Below are 20,719 nucleotides of genomic sequence, written 5' to 3'. Positions count from 1 at the left end.
TCTCTAACTTATCTGTACTTGGGAGGTGACAGGGGAAATGGAGCTAGTGAAGAGACAGGGGAGCAGAAGCTAGGGGCAGAAGAGAAATGAAAAGAACTGCATCTCAGAGGGACATTGTCAAATTCTGCGTTGCCATCCATATATTCATTCATAAATATTGAGTTATTACTCTGTGCTAGACACTGTGCTGGTCCTGGGGACTGAAGGACTGGATATGCAAATGAACAATGACTAGACTGTGTATAAAAATAGGACTCTTCCCCATAACGTGTAACAACCAGCCCAGGAAGCCAGCCTACTATCTGCAGTAACCAGTCCAAAAAGTCAAACTACTGTCTATAACAATCAGTCCAGGAAGCCAAATAATAACCCCTATAACAATCAGCCCCAAATGGCCGGGACTTCATTAGTTACTGACAGCTTCTCTAGTTTTGGCCCCTGTTTCCAACTTAGGACCACTGGAGAAAGTCAAATATGCACCCCTAACCAACCTCACACAATGCCTCATTTCTAGTTAGCCTATCTACAGCATCCCCATGCTGACAGCCTCCAATCAGGCCATTCCTAAAGCCTTCCCTTTTCCCCACTCTTCTGCCTGCCTTTGAGTCTCTGCCAAAATTCAAGTAATGGTGACTGACTCCCTTGCAAGCTCTGAATAAACAGCCTTTTCTCGTTCTCATTTGGTTGGTCTTCATTTATTTCCACAGATATAATGAGTGAGGCAAGCATGCATCCTGTCCTTGGGGAACTTATATAGTAATGAGGGATATAATAAAAATATGTGTAAACCATAAGAATTCAAATGACTATAAATGAGACCATTGTTAGGAAGGAAACATACAAGAGACGCAGAGAGGGTTGGGGGAGGTGGCTGATTTAGATGAGATCGATGCTTTAATGGCGTAGGTGGCTTGAGAGAACAGTTTGAGGATTGGGGAGCATGTCTGCAGGATAAATGGAAAGTGCTAATAGAGGTAAAATGAAAAGAGGGCAGAGGAGCTGAGAGGATGAGTTCAAGGAGCGTGGGTGATCTAGGGTATAAACACAAACGTTGACCTTGGCAAGGAGGCAGGATACTTTTTCCATTGAGAGAAGAGGAAAAGAGAGAAAACTTGAAAAAGCGATTTCAGAGTTAAAATGCTTAAAATATAAACCATTGACTCAATTAACATTAGGGCTTTGCCCACCTGCCGGGAGTTTAGAAGCTCACACCACTGGGCTAGCGGGAGCATTCTGGCCAAAGTGTGGAGCCTAGGCAGCTGCTCCTCACATCCAGCTTTCCAAATTCACAGCCCAGGCAGCTTGTCTATCCTTAGCCATGTGGTTAGTGTAAATTTCCAGAGCATCAAAATCCAACCAAGGGTGAGGTTCAAAAAACTGAGACAGGATTATTTTCAGAGTCAGGATATTTTATGAATAGAGAGGCTAAGTTGACACCAGCTATGAAAAAGCAAAAAATTTAAATTCATTCCAGCCTTTTCTGAGCCCTTCATCTGTCTGCAGAGACAGGGGCTGTGGCTCCCAATGCCAGAACAGCCGCAGATTGTGAAGCTGCTGGGCTCAGGTCCTCTGACTCGTGCTTGGCAGAGGAAGAACGTAGAGCTTACCAGGCTCTGACACTTCAGTTCAAAGGTGAGCTTTGGAAGGAAGGAGCAATTTTCCCTGGGGTGGATCCTGGCACCTTAGCAGAGCTCCAAGAAGCCAGATCATAAATGGGAACAAAGAGAGGCAGCAAGTAGGGGCCCATTTCTTACCAATGACTAAGTTTAGAGTTTATCTTCTGTGGACATAAGTCAAATGTGGGTTTTTTCCTCCATGAGCACCAAAATTGCCACAGCAAGACAATAAATAATATATATTGCTATGTTTTCATTATTAAGTATGAGGTATAACATCACCCAGTTCTTCAGCCATTTCCTAGCCTTTGTCCCTCCAGGGAGGGTCAGAGGTGGGGTAGAAATATTTGTCTTGCACATAACCTAATAATTTTTAAAAAATAACTGAAAAATTAATGGCATGAAAAGTAATGAGTAAGTTGGAAATTTGGGTGAATATTTTCATAATTTTGATGAGAAGAACATTCTTAAGCCAGTAGCCATAAAGTAAAAGACTAGTAGATTTACTAATATTTTTTAAAGGCAAGATAGAAAGGAAAAGGAAAGGGATTTTTTTAAATCCTGTAAACAAAGTTAAAAGACAAATGAAAAATAGGGAGAAATATCTACAACACATACATAATAAGTGGACAGAGAAGGGGAGGAGACCAAGTTGGGGAAGTCTGACGCCCAAGAAGGATTTACAGATATTTGTTAAACAAAGACAATGACAGAAAGTGGATGGTTGATTCAGAGTGTGTTCAGGGAAATGATCTAGTTATCTTCCGAAGATTCCATGAGATGAGTTTCTTCCCTGTTATACAGAGGAAGGAAACCGAGGCAGAAGGGTATAGTAATGTCACCAACGCAAGGATGCAAAGTGCAACCGAAAGAGGAGAGGGGACCTCTAGGTGGAAAAGACCCTGCAACCGAGAGAGCAGGAAAAACCTCTCTGGAAAAGACCCCGCAGAGACGCCCCCCAGACACTGTCATTTATGGGGGCGGGGAGGCAGAGCAGCGTGCATTGACCTATGACGTCATTGGGACGTTACGTAGCGTAACATCACCTGGACGCAGCCCCATTTCCCCTCCAGGACAGGTCCTCCGGCGGTCTGGCACGGTCTGAATCAAGCCTCTCATTGGCTACTCGTTCCGTCAATCCGTCTCATTCTTCCCGTCTTCCGCCCCGCCTTCCTGAGCCTGCATCTGATAGGCTGGCGCGGCCGTCATTTCAGAAAGGTCCGCAATCCTTCCGCCTTTCTCCGGGAGACCGAGAGCGAGGAGGGCGGGTGCTAAGCGGTGCCCACCCCCGGGGCTCTGCTTCCACCTCTGATTGGCTGCTCTAGATGCCGGTCGTTACGCCACCCGACGCTGATTAGCTATCCGGCCGCCGCTCTGCGCGGCGCCGGCTCCGCCCCCGTCGGGTGTTTGTGGTGGGGCTGCGGAGTCGCCGATCCCGCCGGAAGCGCCAGGACAATGGGGACCCGGGACGACGAGTACGACTACCTATTCAAAGGTGCGGCCGCTGGGGCACAGACGGGCGAGGGCGCGGCGGCGAAGCGGCGGGCAGGCAGGCCGAGGCTGCGCTCCAGGCCGCTGGGCCCAAGCCGAGCCCGGGGCCTGGGGCCCGGCGAGTCAGGCGGCCGGGAGGGCTGAGGCGGGCCGGGCTTGGTCAGCTTTGGGCAGGGGTGCGCGACGGTCCGGAGCGGGCGGCCCAGGAGGCCCGAGGGCCCTGGATGAGCCGGGGCGGAGCCGGGGCCCAGAGGGGGTGGGGCCCGGAGCGGTGGGAGAGGCCGTTAGGGGCGGGGCCTTCAGAGGGGGCGGGGCCGCCGCCGCGTTCTGCAGGCCGGGCTGGGTGGAAAGCTCCCCTCGTGTGGGGGCGGGGCCGTTGGAGGCGGGGCTAGGCTGTAGTGGGCGTGCCCAAGACCGGGGCGGGGCGGGGCGGCTGGGGGCGGGGCTCTTCGCGAGGTGGGAGGGGCCAGGCCTGATTGGTGGCGGCACGTCTGGGGGCGGAGCCTGGGAAGGGCGGGGTGGACAATGGGTGTTGGCGTGTATATGGGGGGTACCAGGGATTGGGGTGCGGACAGGAGGGAACTGTGTGTGTTGGACCCAGGCCCAGTGGTTGACAGTAGCAATGATCTCTCTTAACTGTTAGAATTCGTAGCACTATCCGAGTACCTGCACTTTTCTAAGCTCTGTGCACATGAATTCGTTGAAATTCTCATCACGACTCTGTGAGGTCCGTCTTGTCCAGCCTTTCTCTTTATGGACCTGGAAACTGAGGCCCAGAGAGACAAGGAAGAAGTTTTGGGGCAGGACTTGAGCCCAGGCCAGCTGTGGCTTTACCACTTAGGGAGTGTGTCCGGAGAAGCGTGCAGCCAGGATCTGGGGATAGGATTGTCACACTGCCTCCCCCAACACATGGTGGCCAATGTCCTGGGCCTCGCCAACCCTACCCCTCAAGCTAGGGAGACATCTCACTTAGGGGTGAGACATAGAAGGAGGGGTCACTGGCTTTGCAGTGCCTTCTGTGCCAAGCTGGGCTCAGGGCCTGTGCTGTCTGTGCTCGGCTCCCTGGCTGACAGTGGCAGCTCTTGAGAGCTCAGCCCTGGGGCCATGTGGGGTGGGCATCTTTGCCCCACTGCCTGCTGCGTGAGGGTCTGCCTCCCACACCAGCTGTTGGCATCTTCCCCTCATTGGGGGAGCCTGGCCATCCCTGGGAGTGTGGTCTGTGTCTGTCACTGACCATTGTCTGTGGTATTATCTAGCGTGTGGGAGCCTGGGGACCTTGGGGATGTGGAGAGTCGGGCAGTGCTCTTTCTCCCGGGGTTATCCACCTGGTGAAAGGCTTCTGGGCAGAGAGAGTGCCCGTGCAAAGGCCCAGGGTCGTCATACAGCACCGTGGGCTTGGAGGGCTGCATGCAGGCTGATATGTCACTGGTAGGCGAGGCTGTGTGCCACCCACTGAGCCTCGGGCTCTCCCCTTAGAGGCAGGGGAAGCTCTGTTAGGGCTTTGGGGACAGGTGAACAGGACTCCAGTCCTGCTGTACCTGGTGCCTGTTTTTATGCAGCCGGCCCTGAGACATCCGCAAGGAGTACCCGCCTGGTCGTGGCACAGCCAGGGCAGAAGGCATTGCCCCAGCAGCCACCTCCTGGTTTCTGTGGTCATTGCCCACTTGTTATTCTTAACCTTTGGCTGTTATAAATAAGCCAGCTCCAAGCTTTGCACGAGTCATCTTTTGCCCGTTGAGCTGTTTCCTTGAAGTTTGTTCCCAGAAGTACCATTACTGGGTCAGGGGCAATGGGGCGGCCCTGGGCTTCCAGGGACGCGTCTCCAGGGTCCACTTCCTGGAAACACTGCTCTGGCTCCTGCGGCAGCTGGCTCATGGTGGCGGGGGGTGGGGGGGGTAGCTGCCCGCCCCACTGCCCTCCCCTTCTGGCCTCCTTTTTCCGAGTCGAGCAGGTGCCTTGCTGACCTTTTCAAGCTGGCTTGGAAGTGCACGTCGGACCCAAGGTCAGCATTTCCCTGACTGTGGTTGTCTGAGACCTCGTCTTCACGCCGATGCCTTGTCGGAGGACCCCTCTGTTATCTTTTCATATTTATCTTGCAACCTGCTCGGTTTTCCACTCACTCCAATAGGAAAAGGAAACTGTCTGGCTCTGGCAAACGCAGAGGGGAGGAGGGAAGCCAGCAGCCGGGCAAGCGGCTCCCATCACATCCCTTGCCATCCATTCGGCGGGTAGACAGACACATGGGTATGTTGCACTCCCAGGCCCTCCCGAGGCCCGGTGGCCTGCAGAGAGTTAGGCCTGGGCATCAGAGAGGCATTCAAAACACGAGCGTGCTAGAAGAGTTGCCATGGGCCACTTTTCTCACCCTGTGGCTCCTGGACCCTGCCACCTGGTCGGGGGAGCCGTTCAGCCGATCCTCTGCCCCCCGCCCTGTGCCCAGCCTCCCCCAGGCGTCAGTCACCTTCCCCTGGCCCTGCCCTCCCACACTGGCTCCCCGACCTCCTCAGCGAGGCCACCGACACCCATGGGTGTCTTCCTTCCCCACGTGCTGTTTATTTTCCTCGCTGTGCATTCCGCCCTCCCTTAGGAGTGTGCTTGTTTATTGGTCTAATTATAGAGCCTCACATTTATCCTGCTAACATTTTATAACCAGGGACTGTTTTCCCAGCTTGCCTGTGGATCCCCGGGGGCACCCCTGACCTCCCGTCTGATGGACCGGGCTGCAGGGTTCACAGTGGGAGCAGCTGTGTCCCCAAGGGCCACCGAGGCCTTCCCAGAGCCCCTGGCCATCCGTTGGCCCGTGAGGACCTGGCTGGGGTGGGAAGCTACTGCAGTGGCTCAGAGCCCTGTCCTCTGCTGTCTGATTCCCTGGGGAATAGCTGTGGCAAGGTGGCCCCTAAGTGCCGGATCCTGGGGCCTGGGATGTTCAGGGCCAGCATCCTGGAGGAGAGGTGGGGCTCTGCTCTGCCTGAGGTCGGGGATCCAGCTTCCCACCCGAATGGCCACTCAGTCTGCCTGAGCTCAGCATGTGGGCCCCAGGGGTGCCGCACTGTCATGGGGCAGGCCAGAGGACCCAGGGCTTCAGGAAGTGCCAGCTCTTTGTTTTTGCCAACTGGGCTTGCCTGCTCTGCCAGCCAAGTGGCATGTCCAGGGGGGCTGTTTCCCAGCCGGTGATGCCACCAACTTCCATGGAAATGCTGGGGGCCGTGTCCTCATGGGCCCTTTCTTTCCCCAAGACAGTAGGTCGCTTGTATCTTGGACAATGCTGTTCTCATTCCTAGCCCGCACACGGGGCCAGCCCGGCCGCTGTCCCACCGGTCACCTCTCTGCATCCAGCACCGTGTGCCAGCGACTGCCCGGACAGCCCAGCCTTCTGCCCTTGGTCTCGGCAGTGGCTGGTGGCACTCATCCTGCTCTATGCTCAATGGGCGACCTTGGGCTGGGGGACTTGGTCACTCTGGGTTGAGTGTCCCCAACTTTACAAAGGGAATAACCGTGTCAACATCTGTCCCTGGGGTGGCCCTGAGAACTGGATAAACACAGCCTTTAGGGCTGGGCCCCGGTAGGACCGATGGGGCTAAGGGGACCCGGAAACAGTACAGCCGGGACAAGCCTGGGAGGAGAGTGAGGGGCTGTGGGGGATACAGGGCAGGGCCCGAAAGGGACCCTCCTCCTCATTTCCTGTTCCGTTCCTGAGGATGTAAGAACTGAGCAAACCTCCCTGGCCTTGGCCCAGTTTCTGTGGCTGCCGTGGGATGGAGGTGAGGGGTTGGGGGAGTGGCTGGTGGGCCCCACAGTCAGTCCAGCCTGGCCTCGCATGGCCTAGGAGCTGATTTGAGGCCCCAGCATGGTTGGGAGTCCCCGGCTCTGGGCCACAGGCCTGTGTCCATCTCCACCTTTCTCTGAAGTCAACTCAGCAGTCTTTGCGTGGGCATCCATGTTGTCACGAGAGGACACTGGCACTGTTGTCATAGGTGGTGTGGGCCAGGCCGTATGGTGGTTTGGTGGGAGAAGAGGGGCCTGAACCGAGGGGTTTTGAAGGATGAGCAGGAGTTTGCCAGCTACTCCCAGGGGTCAAGATGCCCCAGGTGGTGGAAGATGACGAGGCTGAACCTAGACGCCTAAGCTTAGCCCTGGACCCAGAAAACCTGGGTTCAAATCCTGCTGGACCACTTTCCAGCCAGGCGACCCTGGCAAGTTGCTACCTGGTGAGCATGGTTGGGAGGTGGGAGCAAGCCTCAGACCCCTGCTCTGCCTCCTGCTCACCATGTGCCTTGAGCTTGTCACTCCTGTCTGTGCCTCAGTTTCCTCATCTGTAAAATGGGTTACATGAGGCTGTGTGAGGCGATGCACATGAAGGGCTTTCTCAGCCCAGACTCAGTGAACATTCTTCCTGTTCTCCTTATTCTTGGCTCTCAAGCAGCCAGCCCAGGGAGGGTGCAGTGTCCTGGGGGTTGCGTCACCTGCCCGCTCTTCGCCTGTGGCCCGAGGATGGTGACCTGGGCATCTTCCAGGTGTGGGGAGATGTGGGCCCAGGGCTCTGCCAGCCACTTTTGCGTCTGTCATTCCTTCACTGCGCCGGGGGCTGGGGATGCAGCGGGGAATCAGTGTCCCAGATGCCCGCCCTCGAGGCAGAATGGCCAAAAACAAATAAGGGAGACCTGGGGAGGGGTGGGGGCGGGGGCCGCGGAGGAAAGGCAGGAGAGGGGCGTGGGGAGTGTTGGGGGGGTGGGGCTGTAAGAGGACGGACGGCAGGGAGGGCCTGCTCCATCAAGTGCCATCTGAGGGCCCACCCGGAGTTGATGAGGGCAGGACCCGGGCGGGTACCTGGGGAAGAACTTCCCAGGCAAAGGACAGCGTGCACCCCATTTCTTTGAGTCCCAGCGAGGAGGCCCAAGGGGCAGGAGCGGAGTGAGTGAGGGGCAGCGGGGAGCAGGGAGGGTACGGGGGAGGTGGCGCAGGACCACAGCGGTGCAGGGGGCCTTGGGAGGGCTGTGGGCAGAGGAGGGCCGGACCCGACTAAGGAGCTCACTGGCGCCCTCCGGCGGCCGCGAGGAGAACAGACTGTTGATTGGGGCTGTGTGTGCGCTGGGACCCCAGGGAGGGAGAGATGGCGGCAGCATGGACCAGGGTGGGGGCAGTGAAGGTGGTAAGAAGTGGCGGGGATCTGGACACACACACATAAAACTTTCATCGGGCCCATGGGTAAGCAACCCTGCAGCCCCCATGGCTCTCCACTGAGCGGACCCACCCTTGGATGCTAGTGCCCAAGGCCCACACTGGGGGTGCATGTGGTTTCCAGCTGGGGCATCTGGTCACACGGCCATGTATTGTTTTCCTTGCGCTGCACATACATACACCCATGGGTGCATGCACGCTTACACACAAACGTGTCCATGCATGGACGCGAGTCTCTGGTGTGCCCTAGGTCTGAGGACAGCCCTCCTGGACCACCTCACGTGGCTCTACCCCAGAGCCTGGGGCGACTGGGCCTCGGAGGCGTGCTTCTGTGGCTGGGCAGGGGTGACGGGAGAGACCCGCCCGCCTGCTCTGCCCTGTGCTCTTGTTCCTACACCCCTGCAGGACAGTCTGACCCTGGGGACAGGGATGCTGGGAGAAGGTGGCAGGCTCTGTCCCTTCCCAGCTATGTCCAGAGGGCACGTTCCTGTCCTGTTCCTCCTGAGCTGGTGCGCCGTGCTGGTGCTGAGTGGGGGTCTGCACAGCTTTCCGTAAGGGGACCGCGGGGTGGGCGTTGGGGGAGGCTTCTCATTTCCTGTTCCTGATCAGTAGGAAACTGGTGTCCCCGTCCCCGAGGGGCCTCTTGCTACCGTCCTTCCTTGCACACATGTGGAAAAGGCAGCCCCGAGAGGTTAAGCGACTTGCCCTAGGTTGCTCAGCCCTGGAGACTTTCTTGGGTGTACCCAGCTGCCCAGGCGACAGTGGAGGTTCTGGGATTGGTGGATCCCCAAGCCATCTGCCTGCCGGGGTGCTTGAGTCCCCGTGCCCCAGGTGGCGCAGCCCTGCTCTGAAGGACTCTGTTCGCCTCTGCACCAGGCAGTGTGGTGCCCCGGCTGAGGGGCTCCAGGACAGCTCTGACTCGGCCCCGTCATTGGCCCCCAGGGTGCGCTATGAAGGTTCCGTGGGTGGGCGTGGCTGGCATTCGGGGTCTTGGCTCACTCTGGCCCACAGAGCCTCACCGTATCCCTCCCCGCCCCCACAGTGGTGCTCATCGGGGACTCGGGCGTGGGGAAGAGCAACCTGCTGTCGCGCTTCACCCGCAACGAGTTCAACCTGGAGAGCAAGAGCACCATCGGCGTGGAGTTCGCCACCCGCAGCATCCAGGTAGATGGCAAAACCATCAAGGCACAGATCTGGGACACCGCCGGCCAGGAGCGCTACCGTGCCATCACCTCCGCGTGAGTGGTGGGGGTGGGGAGATGCAGGAGGCTTGGGCACGGGGCCACTGGGCCCTGAGGGATGGGTAGGAGTTGGGTGGGAGGAGAAGGGGAGAGCACACCCCTGAGAGCAGGGGAACCAGGGTGAAGGGATGAGACCCTCAGGAACTGTGGGACCCTCGGGAACACCAGCACCCAGGTGGGCATGTCCCACGGCCCCTCTCACCCCCGGAGTCCCTCTCAGGCTCTGCACTTTTGCTGGGTGGTGGCTGCATGGTGAGGGCTGTTAACCAGGCCTGGCTGAGGCCACTCCACTCTGCCTGCTCTCTAGCCCTGCCCGCTCGGCCCATCCTGCTGGGCCACATTCCCAGCCTGCCTCTTCCCTCAGGTCCCCTCAGTGCTCACACCTTGTCCCACACTCATCCCATGTTCCCACGCAGACCTGGCACTCCTTCCCCGTGGCCACCCAGCCATCAGGACCCACTTGGGCTGTCTCTTCCTAGACCCTCCCAACCCCCCAGCCATTCCCTATCAGTCATTTGCTGGCCCCTGGACTCCCTCCACTGAGGTCTACTCACCTCCTGGTGAGTAGTACTTAATCCCTTGGGGTGCACATATGTCCACTGGTCTCCTTGGTGGGCCAGGCCACAGCAGGCATTGGAGCTTCTGCCTAGCCGTGGCCCTTTCTCTCACAGGTGCTGTGTCCTTCCCTCCTTTTTGTGACTGACCCCACAAGTGTCTTCTGACTCCAGACTCCCTTGACAGGTCCCTACCTTCCTGAGCTGAGTCTGGGGCCCAGGGCCGGGGCCTCAGGACATGCGCCCCTCCCTCAAGGCCATGATAGCCGCCCCTCAGCTGGGCGCTGTGCCTGGGCCAAAGAGCTGTCGCCCACAGAAACTGAGAGACCCCTGTGGGTGCTGGTGCGGCTCACCCGGTCCCTGCCCCTGTCCCCACAGGTACTACCGCGGCGCCGTGGGCGCCCTGCTGGTGTATGACATCGCCAAGCACCTGACGTACGAGAACGTGGAGCGCTGGCTCAAGGAGCTGCGGGACCACGCCGACAGCAACATCGTCATCATGCTGGTGGGCAACAAGAGCGACCTGCGCCACCTGCGGGCCGTGCCCACGGACGAGGCCCGGGCCTTCGCAGGTGAGGACGTGCTGGGCCCAAGAGGGCCTGGCCAGAGGGCTGCCAGGGTTTCACCCCTGGCCATCTGACCTGGCCCCGGGCCTTCTGCAGGGACCACCTCTTGAGCTGACTATGACCAAGGTATCAGAGAAGCATCTGGAAGGCAGGCAGCCTTGCCCCGAGGCCCCTGCCATCCTTCATTTCCTAGGCTAGGCAGGCGGGGTCCCTGAGAGGGAGCAGGGGGCCACACACATGCCCCCGCCTGCTCACCGCAACATGCTCTTTCTTCCAGAAAAGAACAACTTGTCCTTCATTGAGACCTCAGCCCTGGATTCCACCAACGTCGAGGAAGCTTTCAAGAACATCCTCACAGGTCGTCACAGGGCCTGGCCGAGGGCGGGGTGGGGAGGGCACCAGCCACACTGGTCACGCACTCCAGGACACAGCCCTGGAAACCCCGTTCCTTAAACCTGCCTATCAGTCCACACACAAGGAGGGACGTGGCGTGCTCCATGGGGTCAGGCCAGATCCCGCCCCTGCTGGCACTTGGAACACAGGGACCCCTCGACCCAGCTCCCATGGGTGGGCCCCGTCCTGGCTCCACCAGAGAACAGCCAGCTCGGACAGCTGCGGGGGCAGTGGCCTCGGTTCCAGCCCCCGTGGGCTTCTGGGAGTTTCTTCTGAAGAGGCCTCGGCGAAGGGTGGGGGTACAGTGGATGAGCGGGTGGGAGCCTGCAGGAGCCCAGCCTGTGCCGTTGTGCGCCTGATGCGATGGGGGTGCAAGGCACAGGGGGGGCCTTCCGCAAGGCTGTGGACTCCCTGGAGGAGGTGACCTCCAGAGGAGTCCTGCAGGGGGGCACTCACCCCACGTGCCCCCATTGCAGAGATCTATCGCATCGTGTCACAGAAGCAGATCGCGGACCGCGCAGCCCATGATGAGTCCCCTGGCAACAACGTCGTGGACATCAGTGTGCCGCCCACCACCGACGGCCAGAAACCCAGCAAGCTGCAGTGCTGTCAGAACCTGTGACCGGCCCCTCATCCGAGCGTGCGTGCACGTCCTCGTCCTGCGTCCCCCTCACCACGCTGTGCCCCCTGCCCCACCCCCTCTGTCACTCTGTGCCTGGCTCCCGCCCTGCCATGGAGCTCCACACGGCCAGGCAAGAACAGGAGTCCAGCGGCAGCTCCTGTCCTGCCCGAGGAGAGCTAGAAGCCCCAGCTGCTGCACCCGCTCTTCTTGGGGCCCGACAGGCCAGGGAGGGTGGCAGGATGGACGGCCCGGCCAGAGGCCAGGAGGATGGGCACGGCGAGCGGGCTTCTCCAGTTTTCCACGGCAGACTCCAGGAAGCGATTGCTTCCTTCCCTCTCTGGCCAGTTGGCCTAGCTGGCTCCCGGTCCCCACCCAGACCCCTCTCCGGGGACGAAGAGCAATGCAGCAGGGGGCCGGGGCAGGTGGACGCTCTTAGCTGGCGGTCCCGATGCCCCGCGCAGCCAGCACCGCACGCGCCTCCGACCTCTCCTGTGCGTGCCACTCCAGCTCCCGCCTGCAGACGTGCGCTGGGAGCCCGGCCCCGTCTCCCCTCCTTTCTGCACGCCGCGCTCTCCCCGCCTCCCCGCACCCGTCTCTGTCTCGTCTCCCGTCTGGTCAGGACCCCGTTTGCAAGTGAAGCAATATTTCCATGTTTTGTATATACAACCGCTCCTGTAGCCTTTGGGTTTTGTTATTGTAGAGAAACACAGATTCTTTATACACTTTGTAAGACTTACGCCAAGCCCTAGCTCTCGATCTCTTATTCGCCCCGTGGCCCCCGCACTGTTGCCCCGATGCCTCGGTTCTCTCACCCGTTACTAAAATGTACAATCCGACTTCCTGTACAGAAACCTGGCGCGCCTCTGTCTGCTTTCTTCTTTCTCTGGCCACCCCGGAGCCAAGGCCCCTCACCGCGCATCCCCTGCTGTGGGCTGCACCGCCCTGGCGCCGCCCCCGGGGGAGCTGGGAGACCAGGACAGTGCAGAGGCTCCCTGAGCTGACCACGGGGGGACCCCGGGGCTGAGGGAGGGGTGGACCCTCTCCAAGCTGCCTCTGTGGCAGGGAGGGAGGGAAGTCTGGGCGTGGGGAGACATTAAACGCCCCAGCCCGAGGACCACCAGCTCTAGGACTTGAGGATACGCCCGGGGAGGGGGTTGGCTGTGCCAGCTGCTCCCCATTCCCAGCCCTGGGGGTTGGGCCGCTCATGGTTTCCATCTGCGTATCTGGCCGCCTCCTCACCTGGGGCCTGGCAAGAGGGGCTTGTCTGGGGGTTGTTGGTCTGCTGACCCCACCCCAGCTGTCTGCATCCCAGATGGACCTCTGAGGAGGGCCCAGTGGAGGGATGCTGGTAACAGAGGGGAGGAGGGTAGCCTGGGTGCCCCTCTGCCTCTCACAGGATCCGGCTTCTCCCCTTGTCCACGTGGGCAGGGCTGGCCTGAGGGCTGGTTCCTGCTCTGGAGGAGGTGTGGCCAGCCCCCAGCCCAGGCCTGTGTGGGCGCAACCTCCGTCCCTGAGCTGACCACATGACCCCTTCCTTGTGTGTCCCCCCTTGCCTGAGTGCCGTGGCTGTTCCAGAAGCTCCTCTTGTGCCCCGAGACCTAGGAGAGCCCCCAGAAACCCTCCCGATTCTGGGTTCTGGCCACATGTCCTGGAGGGATGGGCAAACCCTGCCACACCATTCTAGAAGAGCTCTGAGCCGCAGGGGGCTGCTCAGGCAGGGGCGTTGGAGTTCAGTGAGCTAGAGCGTGTTCCAGGCCGAGGGAGCATCCCAGGCAAGGCCAGCAATGGGAGAGTGGGCGTCTGGCGCACCTAGCAGGCAGGTGGTGCCCTGCCTGCTCCAGGACCACCCGCCACCCCGGGCTGTTGACACAGACCCAGAGGTGCTGACTGCCCTGGGTTTGGGGGTGGGCGGGACATGGAGAGGGCGGAGCATGGACAGAGGCTTCAAGAGGACCAGGTGAAGGCACGGGGCGCCCGAAGGGTTTTAAGCAGCCAAGAGATCAAATCTTTCTGGAGCCTCTGCAATTGGCCAGGTCTGGGTCGCAGACCAGGGGACGAGACTGAGGTGACCCTGTGCCCTTGGGGGTCGCGGTCCAGTGATGCTATTTCAGTGACTGTAATTTCAGTGATTGAACAAACACAGCATGCTCATTCCGTGCCAGGCACTGCTCTGAAGTCTTTTTAAAAAAATATTTTGGTAAAATACACGTAACAGAATTGACCATCTTAAGCATTTTTAAGCGTACACTTCAGTGTTACTAAGTACATTCACATTGTCATGCAAGCCCCACCCTCCGTCTCCAGAACTTTCTCATCTTCCCAAACTGAAATTCTGTCCCCGTGAAACACTGACTCCCCATCCCCTTCCCCCAGCCCCTGGCCCCACCATCCTACTTCCTGTCTCTAGGGATGTGACTCCTCCAGGGACCTCACGTAAGTGGAGTCACATAGGATCTGTGCTTCTGTGTCTGGCTTATTTCACCAAGCATCATGTCCTCAAGGTTCCTCTATGTCATAGCAAGTGTCAGAATTTCCTTCCTCTTTAAGGCTGAATAATAGTCTTTTGTATGGATGGACCACATTGTGTTGATCTATCATCCATTGATGGGCACTTGGGTTGCTTCCAGCTGTTGGCCCTTGTGAATGATGCTGCTATGAACACGGCTGTGCGAATATCTGAGTCCCTGCTTTCAATCCTTCTGGGTGTCTACCCGGAAGTGGAATAGCTGATCATGCAGTAATTCTGTGTTTAATTTTTTGCGGAATCCTGTTAACCTAAATAAATTATGACATATAAAGGACTTGAGTTCCACAAAAAATGTCTTTCACATGTCATAATTTAGTATTCACAACGATCCTAAGAGATGGGCATCATTTATGAGCCCTGGTTTACAGATAGGGGCTGGAAGTTAAATGACTTGCCCAGGGTCCCAGACTTAGTAATAAGCAGGTGGGTTTCAACCCTAGAGCTCTCTTTGTGAGCACCAAGCTATGGCGCCTCCATGTTTGGACTGTTGATTTCAAGTTGTTTGGGTAGATACCCAGCAGTGGGATGGCTGGGTCGTATGGTAGTTCTATTTTTAGTTTTTTGAGGAATCTCCATGCTGTTTTCCATAGTGGCTGCACCAGTTTGCATTCCCACCAGCAGTGTATGAGGGTTCCCTTCTCTCCACACCCTCTCCAACATTTGTTATTTTTAGTCTTAGTGATTATAGCCATTTTAACAGGCGTAAGGCGGTATCTTAGTATAGTTTTGATTTGCATTTCCCTGATGATTAGTGATGTTGAACATCTTTTCATGCGCCTATTGGCCATGTGTATATCTTCTTTGGAAAAATGTCTGTTAATATCCTCTGCTCATTGTTTGATCAAGCTGTTTGTTTTTTTGTTGCTGAGTTGTGTGAGTTCCTTATATATTATGGAGATTAACCCCTTGTCAGATATATGATTTGCAAATATTTTCTCCCAATTGGTGGGTTGTCTCTTTATTTTGATTCTAGTTTCTTTTGCCTTACAGAAGCTCTTTAGTCTGATGAACTCCCCACTTGTTTATTTTTTCTTTTGTTTCCCTTGTCTGAGAAGACATGGCATTCGAAAAGATCCTTTTAAGTTCGATGTCAAAGAGTGTACTGCCTATATTATCTTCCAGGAGTTTTATGGTTTCAGGATTTATCTTCAAGTCTTTGATCCATTTTGAGTTTATTTTTGTGTGTATGGCGTGAGATAATGGTCTACTTTCATTCTTTTGCACGTGGCTGTCCAGTTTTCCCAACACATTTATTGAAGAGACCATCTTTTCTCCATTGTATGTTCTTGGCACCTTTGTTGAAGATTAGCTGTCTGTAGATGTGCAGTTTTATTTCTAGGCTTTCAGTTCTGTTCCATTGATCTGTGTGCCTGTTTTTGTACCAGTACCATGCTGTTTTGGTCACTATGGCTTTGTAGTACATTTTGAAGTCAGGGATTGTGATCCCTCCAGCTTTGTTCTTTTTTCTCAGGATTGCCTTAGCAATTCAGGGTCTTTGGTTGCCGTCTATGAATTTTAGGGTTCTTCGTTCTATTTCCATGAAGAATGGCCTTGGGATTCTGATTGGGATTGCATTGAATCTGTAGATTGCTTTGGGTAGTATGGACATTTTAACTATGTTTGTTCTTCCAAACCATGTGCGTGGAATGTCTTTCCATCTCTTTATGTCATTATCTATTTCTTTAAATAATGTCGTATAGTTTTCATGGTATAAGTCTTTCACCGCCTTAGTTCAATTTATTCTTAGGTACTTTATTCTTTTTTTTGCGATTGTCAATAGAACTGTATTCTTGAGTTCTCTTCCCGTAAGTTCGTAATTAGAGTACAGAAATGCAACTGATTTTCATAAGTTGATTTTGTGCCCTGCAATTTTACTGTAGTTGTTAATTATTTATGTTAGTTTTCCAGTGGATTTTTGGGGGTTTTCTCTGTATAAGATCATGTCGTCTGCAAACAGCGAGAGTTTCACTTCTTCCCTCCCTATTTGGATTCCTTTTATTCCTTTCCCTTGCCTAATCACTCTGTCCAAAACCTCCAGGACTATGTTGAATAACAGTGGTGATAGAGGGCATCCTTGTCTTCTTCCTGTTCTCAGAGGGATGGCGCTCAGTTGTTGCCCATGGAGTATGATGTTGGCTATGGGTTTGTCATATATGGCCTTTATTATGTTGAGGTAGTTCCCTTCTATCCCCATTTTGTTCAGAGTTTTTATCATAAATGGCTGTTGGATCTTGTCAAATGCTTTCTCTGCATCTATTGAGATGATCATGTGGTTTTTATTCCTCAGTTTGTTGATGTGGTGTATCACATTGATTGATTTGCGGATGTTGAGCCGTCCCTGTGTCCCTGGTATGAATCCCACTTGATCATGGTGTATGATCCTTTTGATGAATTGCTGTATTCAGGTTGCCAATATTTTGTTGAGGATTTTTGCATCTGTGTTCATCAGCGATATTGGCCTGTAGTTCTCCTTTTTTGTGCTGTCCTTGTCAGGCTTTGGTATCAGAGTGATGTCGGCCTCGTAGAATGTGTTAGGAAGTGTTCCATCCTCCCTCAGTTTTTGGAATAGCTTGAGAAGGATAGGTATTAAATCCTCTCTGGGGGCTGGCCCTGTGGCTGAGTGGTTAAGTTCACGCGCTCCACTGCAGGCGGCCCAGTGTTTCATTGGTTCGAATCCTGGGCGCAGACATGGCACTGCTCATCAAACCACGCTGAGGCAGCGTCCCACATGCCACAACTAGAAGGACCCACAACGAAGAATATACAACTATGTACCGGGGTGCTTTGGGGAGAAAAAGGAAAAAATAAAATCTTAAAATAAAAAAAAAATCCTCTCTGAAAGTTTGGTAGAATTCCCCAGGGAAGCCGTCTGGTCCTGGGCTTTTGTTCTTTGGGATGCTTTTGATTGCTGTTTCAATCTCTTTCCTTGTGATTGGTCTGTTCAGATTATCTATTTCTTCTTGATTCAGCTTTGGGAGGTTGTAAGAGTCTAAGAATTTATCCATTTCCTCTAGGTTATCCATTTTGTTGGCATATAGTTTTTCATAGCATTCTCTTATAGTTTTTCATAGTATTCTCTTATAATCTGTAGTATTTCTGTGGTATCCATTATTTCTCTTTTGTTTCTAATTTTATTTCTCTGAGCTTTCTCTCTTTTTTTCTTTCTAAGTCTGGCTAGGGTTCTGCAAATTTTGTTTATCTTCTCAAAGAACCAGCTCTTTGTTTCATTGATCCTTTCTACTGCCTTTTTTCATTTCAATAGCATTTATTTCTGCTTTGATTTTTTGTGATTGCTCTCCTTCTGCTGACTGTGGGCTTTCTTTGTTCTTCTTTTTCTAATTCAAGTTGGTGTAGTTTGAGATTGCTTATTTGGGCTTTTTCTTGTTTGTTAAGGTGAGCCTGTATGGCGATGAATTTCCCTCTTAGTACAGCTTTTGCTGCACCCATATGAGTTGGTATAGTATGTTTTCATTTTCATTTGTATCCATGGTGTCTTGCTTTTTGCTTTTCAAGATTTTGAGATAAAACTCATGCATTAAAAGTACATGCAGTGGTTTTTGTATATTCACAAAATTGTGCAACCCTTCACTACCATCTGATCCACAATTTTCTCATCACTCCAAAAAGAAGCCCAGTGCCCATTAAGCAGTTACTCCCCATTTCCCCTCCCCAGCCCCTGGCAACCACTAACCTGCTTTCTGTCTCTATGGGCCTATGGAGATTTAAAACATGTCCCAAGCTGACCCAGTGGCATAGCGCTTAAGTTTGCACGTTCTACTTCAGTGGCCTGGGGTTTGTGGGTTCGGATCCTGGGCGTGGACCTACACACTGCTCATCAAGGCATGCTGTGGCGGTGTCCCACATACAAAGGAGAGGAAGATTGGCACAGATGTTAGATCAGGGCCAATCTTCCTCAGCAAAAAAATGAAAATAAAACGTATCCCTTTGTCCCCTGCATTTCCTGTAAATTAATAGTTAGACCCAGAGGCTGAGCAGACCTGAGATTAGAACTTCACACTGGTGTCACGCAGATCCCCTGGGAGGCAGATCGTGTCAGTGTGCTTCTCAGTTATAGTGTTTACAGCTGCTGAGCATCACCCAGACTCCTAATCCATTAGGAGTCAGAAACACAGTGAGATTCAAATTCTCTCCCTTTTCACTTATTTCTGGAATACTTCTATAAAGAGAAATTTCCCCTCGTCTATGTGGTTACCCTGAGGCACAGATTGTATAGGTCAGTGTAAACACTTAATTCTTTCCTTCACTTGTCAGTTTTCGAATTTGATAATTTTCAAGATTTTGAGTTGGTTTCCAATAGCCTTCGAAAGTGACTGGTAAGTTCTCTTTTTAGTTAAAATGTGTGGATTTGGCTCCCTTGTTGGGGGTCAAGCCTTTAACCAGAGTTCCCCCTGGCAGTGGAATGGGATAGGAAGCATATGACTGGGGCTGAGCTGTGGCTGGTGTATCTAGGAGTTTCCAGGAGGCGGGGGGTGGGAAAATGAGTAACTCTACGGAGGATCACAGAAGCTCGGTTTCATAGTCAGAGAAAGAAGTCAGAAACATGTATCCCAGGAACTGGGATAAATCTTGATGTTTGATTAGAATTAGAGGTATTGGTGTGCAGCCAGAGTTTTAAAGATAAATTGACAGACAGATAGATAGACAGACAGACAGACAGATAGATGTATATAGGTACATACATATTACATACATGTTACAATGAAAGAAGCAAGAATTAGTGGCACTGAGGTAGCTATGAGCACACGTGGGACCCAGATCTTAGTTTCTAAATATCATTCCCCACTAAAAAGAAAAAGGCCGCCTTGGAGAAATGTCGATTCAGAGCTGGGCTGGGTAAAAATTAAAGGAAAACTACCCTCAAACATCTTGTTGAGCCAGTAAGTAAGGAAGTGCTCAAAGATGGAATTAGAAAAATCATCATATGCCAACTATTACCTGATTAAAGAGACAGGCTTGGCTTACATCGCCCTGCCCCTCTCTTCTTGCTTTGATTGAGGATGTGATGCCTGGAGCCACAGCAGACATCTTGCTACCATGAGAGAAAGGTCAAGACAATCTCAGAGTCTTTGACCTTATCATCATTTGGCCAAGCCGATGCCAGCAGCCATCCTCCTCCAGAATTCTTATAAATATAAATAAAACTCCCTTTATCTAAGCTAACAACGGCAACAACAAAAATTGACTCAAGCGAGAGTCATCAAAACATATTAAATCTGATGGGTGAAGATTTGTTGAGGAACAGGATATTTAAGTAGTTTCAAAATATTTTCCCCTAAAGCACTTATTGACAACACACTAACTCAGATTGGAGAAACCTGGCAGAACCATTTTAACCAGGTTAACATAATTAGTAATGGAAGAAATCAACACCCGATGCCTCCTGTTATCTGCACCGAGAACACAATGTCACTTCTGTGGTTCCTGTCCCAGATCACGAGGACACATTAGACAAACACGAATTGAGAGGCTTTCTACAAAATAACGAGCCCACAATCTTGAAAAGTTTCAAGGTCACAAAAGACAAGGAAAGACTGAGGAACTCGTCCAGACTGAAGGAGACTGAATGAGACAGCTAAATACGATGTGTCATCTGGGATGGAGGCTGGGGCTTTAAAGGACTTTACTGGAAAATTTGAACGGGACTTGGGAATTACATGGTAATATTGGATCGCTATGAATTTCCCGATTTTGAAGGTTGTACCACAATTTTGTGGAAGAGCGTGCCTACGCTTAGGAAATATACCTGAAATGTTAAGGGTTAATGAGACACCACGTGTGTACCTTATATTCAGAAGATTCCGAAATGTTAACCATTGGGGACTCCAGGCAAAGTGCTAATGGGAGCTCTATGTCTCACTTCCGCAACTTTTATGTAAATTTGACATTATCGTAAGATAAGAATTTTTGAAAAACCCAAGTTCGTGGATTTAACCATTTGATGTGTTTTGATCTACTGTAATCATTATCCTTTTTAAAGTCCAAATTGTCTCCTCTGTGGCCAGTGAGAGCTGCTTCTAGTTGGTTCCATCCACATTACCTTGCTAGGTAACGTCTTTGAGGAAGACATGTGGTTTCTGGTCTATCAAGATGCGACAGGTGCATCTTCTACATTTCCCGCCCCAGACCCAGAATCAGCTGCTTCCTCAAGGTTTCCCGGTTCTCCCACTTGGAAATGGTGTTTAGAGACCACAATTTGGGCTTAGGGAGTGCTCATTGCGACAAGCTCGAGCTCAGTCTTTGTTTCAGTGGGGACTTTTTCAGAGAACAGACCTAGGAAACGTCTGCTTTTTATAAAGGTAAAATTTATCGTGATATGTCCAATTCAAATTCAAGACGACCGGGTTTTAATTGAACATAATCAATCTTACATCTCCTTCACGCCCTCTGAAAATCCTGGTTCTTGACACCAACATAATTACTTCTTTGCTTTATCCGATACTAGATAGGCAATAAGTTCAGAATACCAATTTTAACACCATCAATAACAACATAGCAGTGGTATGTCCAGTC

General features: G+C 53.2%; 2 protein-coding genes and 1 long non-coding RNA gene across 6 annotated transcripts in view; 2 read left to right on the top strand and 1 right to left on the bottom strand.

Annotated features, from left to right (window-relative positions):
- The window catches only part of LOC103563444 (uncharacterized), a 46,551-nt gene extending 43,757 nt beyond the window's left edge, over positions 1-2,794 (bottom strand). For all 4 annotated transcript variants that reach the window (XR_547885.2, XR_011541092.1, XR_011541093.1 and 1 more), the window contains exon 1: positions 2,663-2,794. This is a non-coding gene — a long non-coding RNA (uncharacterized lncRNA). The remainder of the gene's footprint in view (positions 1-2,662) is intronic.
- The window catches only part of HNRNPM (heterogeneous nuclear ribonucleoprotein M), a 359,069-nt gene that overhangs the window by 282,536 nt on the left and 55,814 nt on the right, over positions 1-20,719 (top strand). The gene's annotated exons all lie outside the window — the stretch shown is intronic.
- On the top strand, positions 2,978-12,512 carry RAB11B (RAB11B, member RAS oncogene family). Its single transcript, XM_070623815.1, has 5 exons — positions 2,978-3,111; positions 9,328-9,523; positions 10,459-10,652; positions 10,924-11,004; positions 11,516-12,512. Exons 1-5 carry the CDS (start codon positions 3,072-3,074, stop codon positions 11,659-11,661), a joined length of 657 nt encoding a protein of 218 aa, XP_070479916.1. The 5' UTR covers positions 2,978-3,071; the 3' UTR covers positions 11,662-12,512.

Source organism: Equus przewalskii, chromosome 6, assembly GCF_037783145.1.
Source record: "Equus przewalskii isolate Varuska chromosome 6, EquPr2, whole genome shotgun sequence".
In the NCBI taxonomy this organism is placed as follows: Eukaryota; Metazoa; Chordata; class Mammalia; order Perissodactyla; family Equidae; genus Equus; species Equus przewalskii.
Note: the sequence above shows the minus strand (reverse complement) of the source record. Positions and strands in the feature narration are given on the sequence as shown.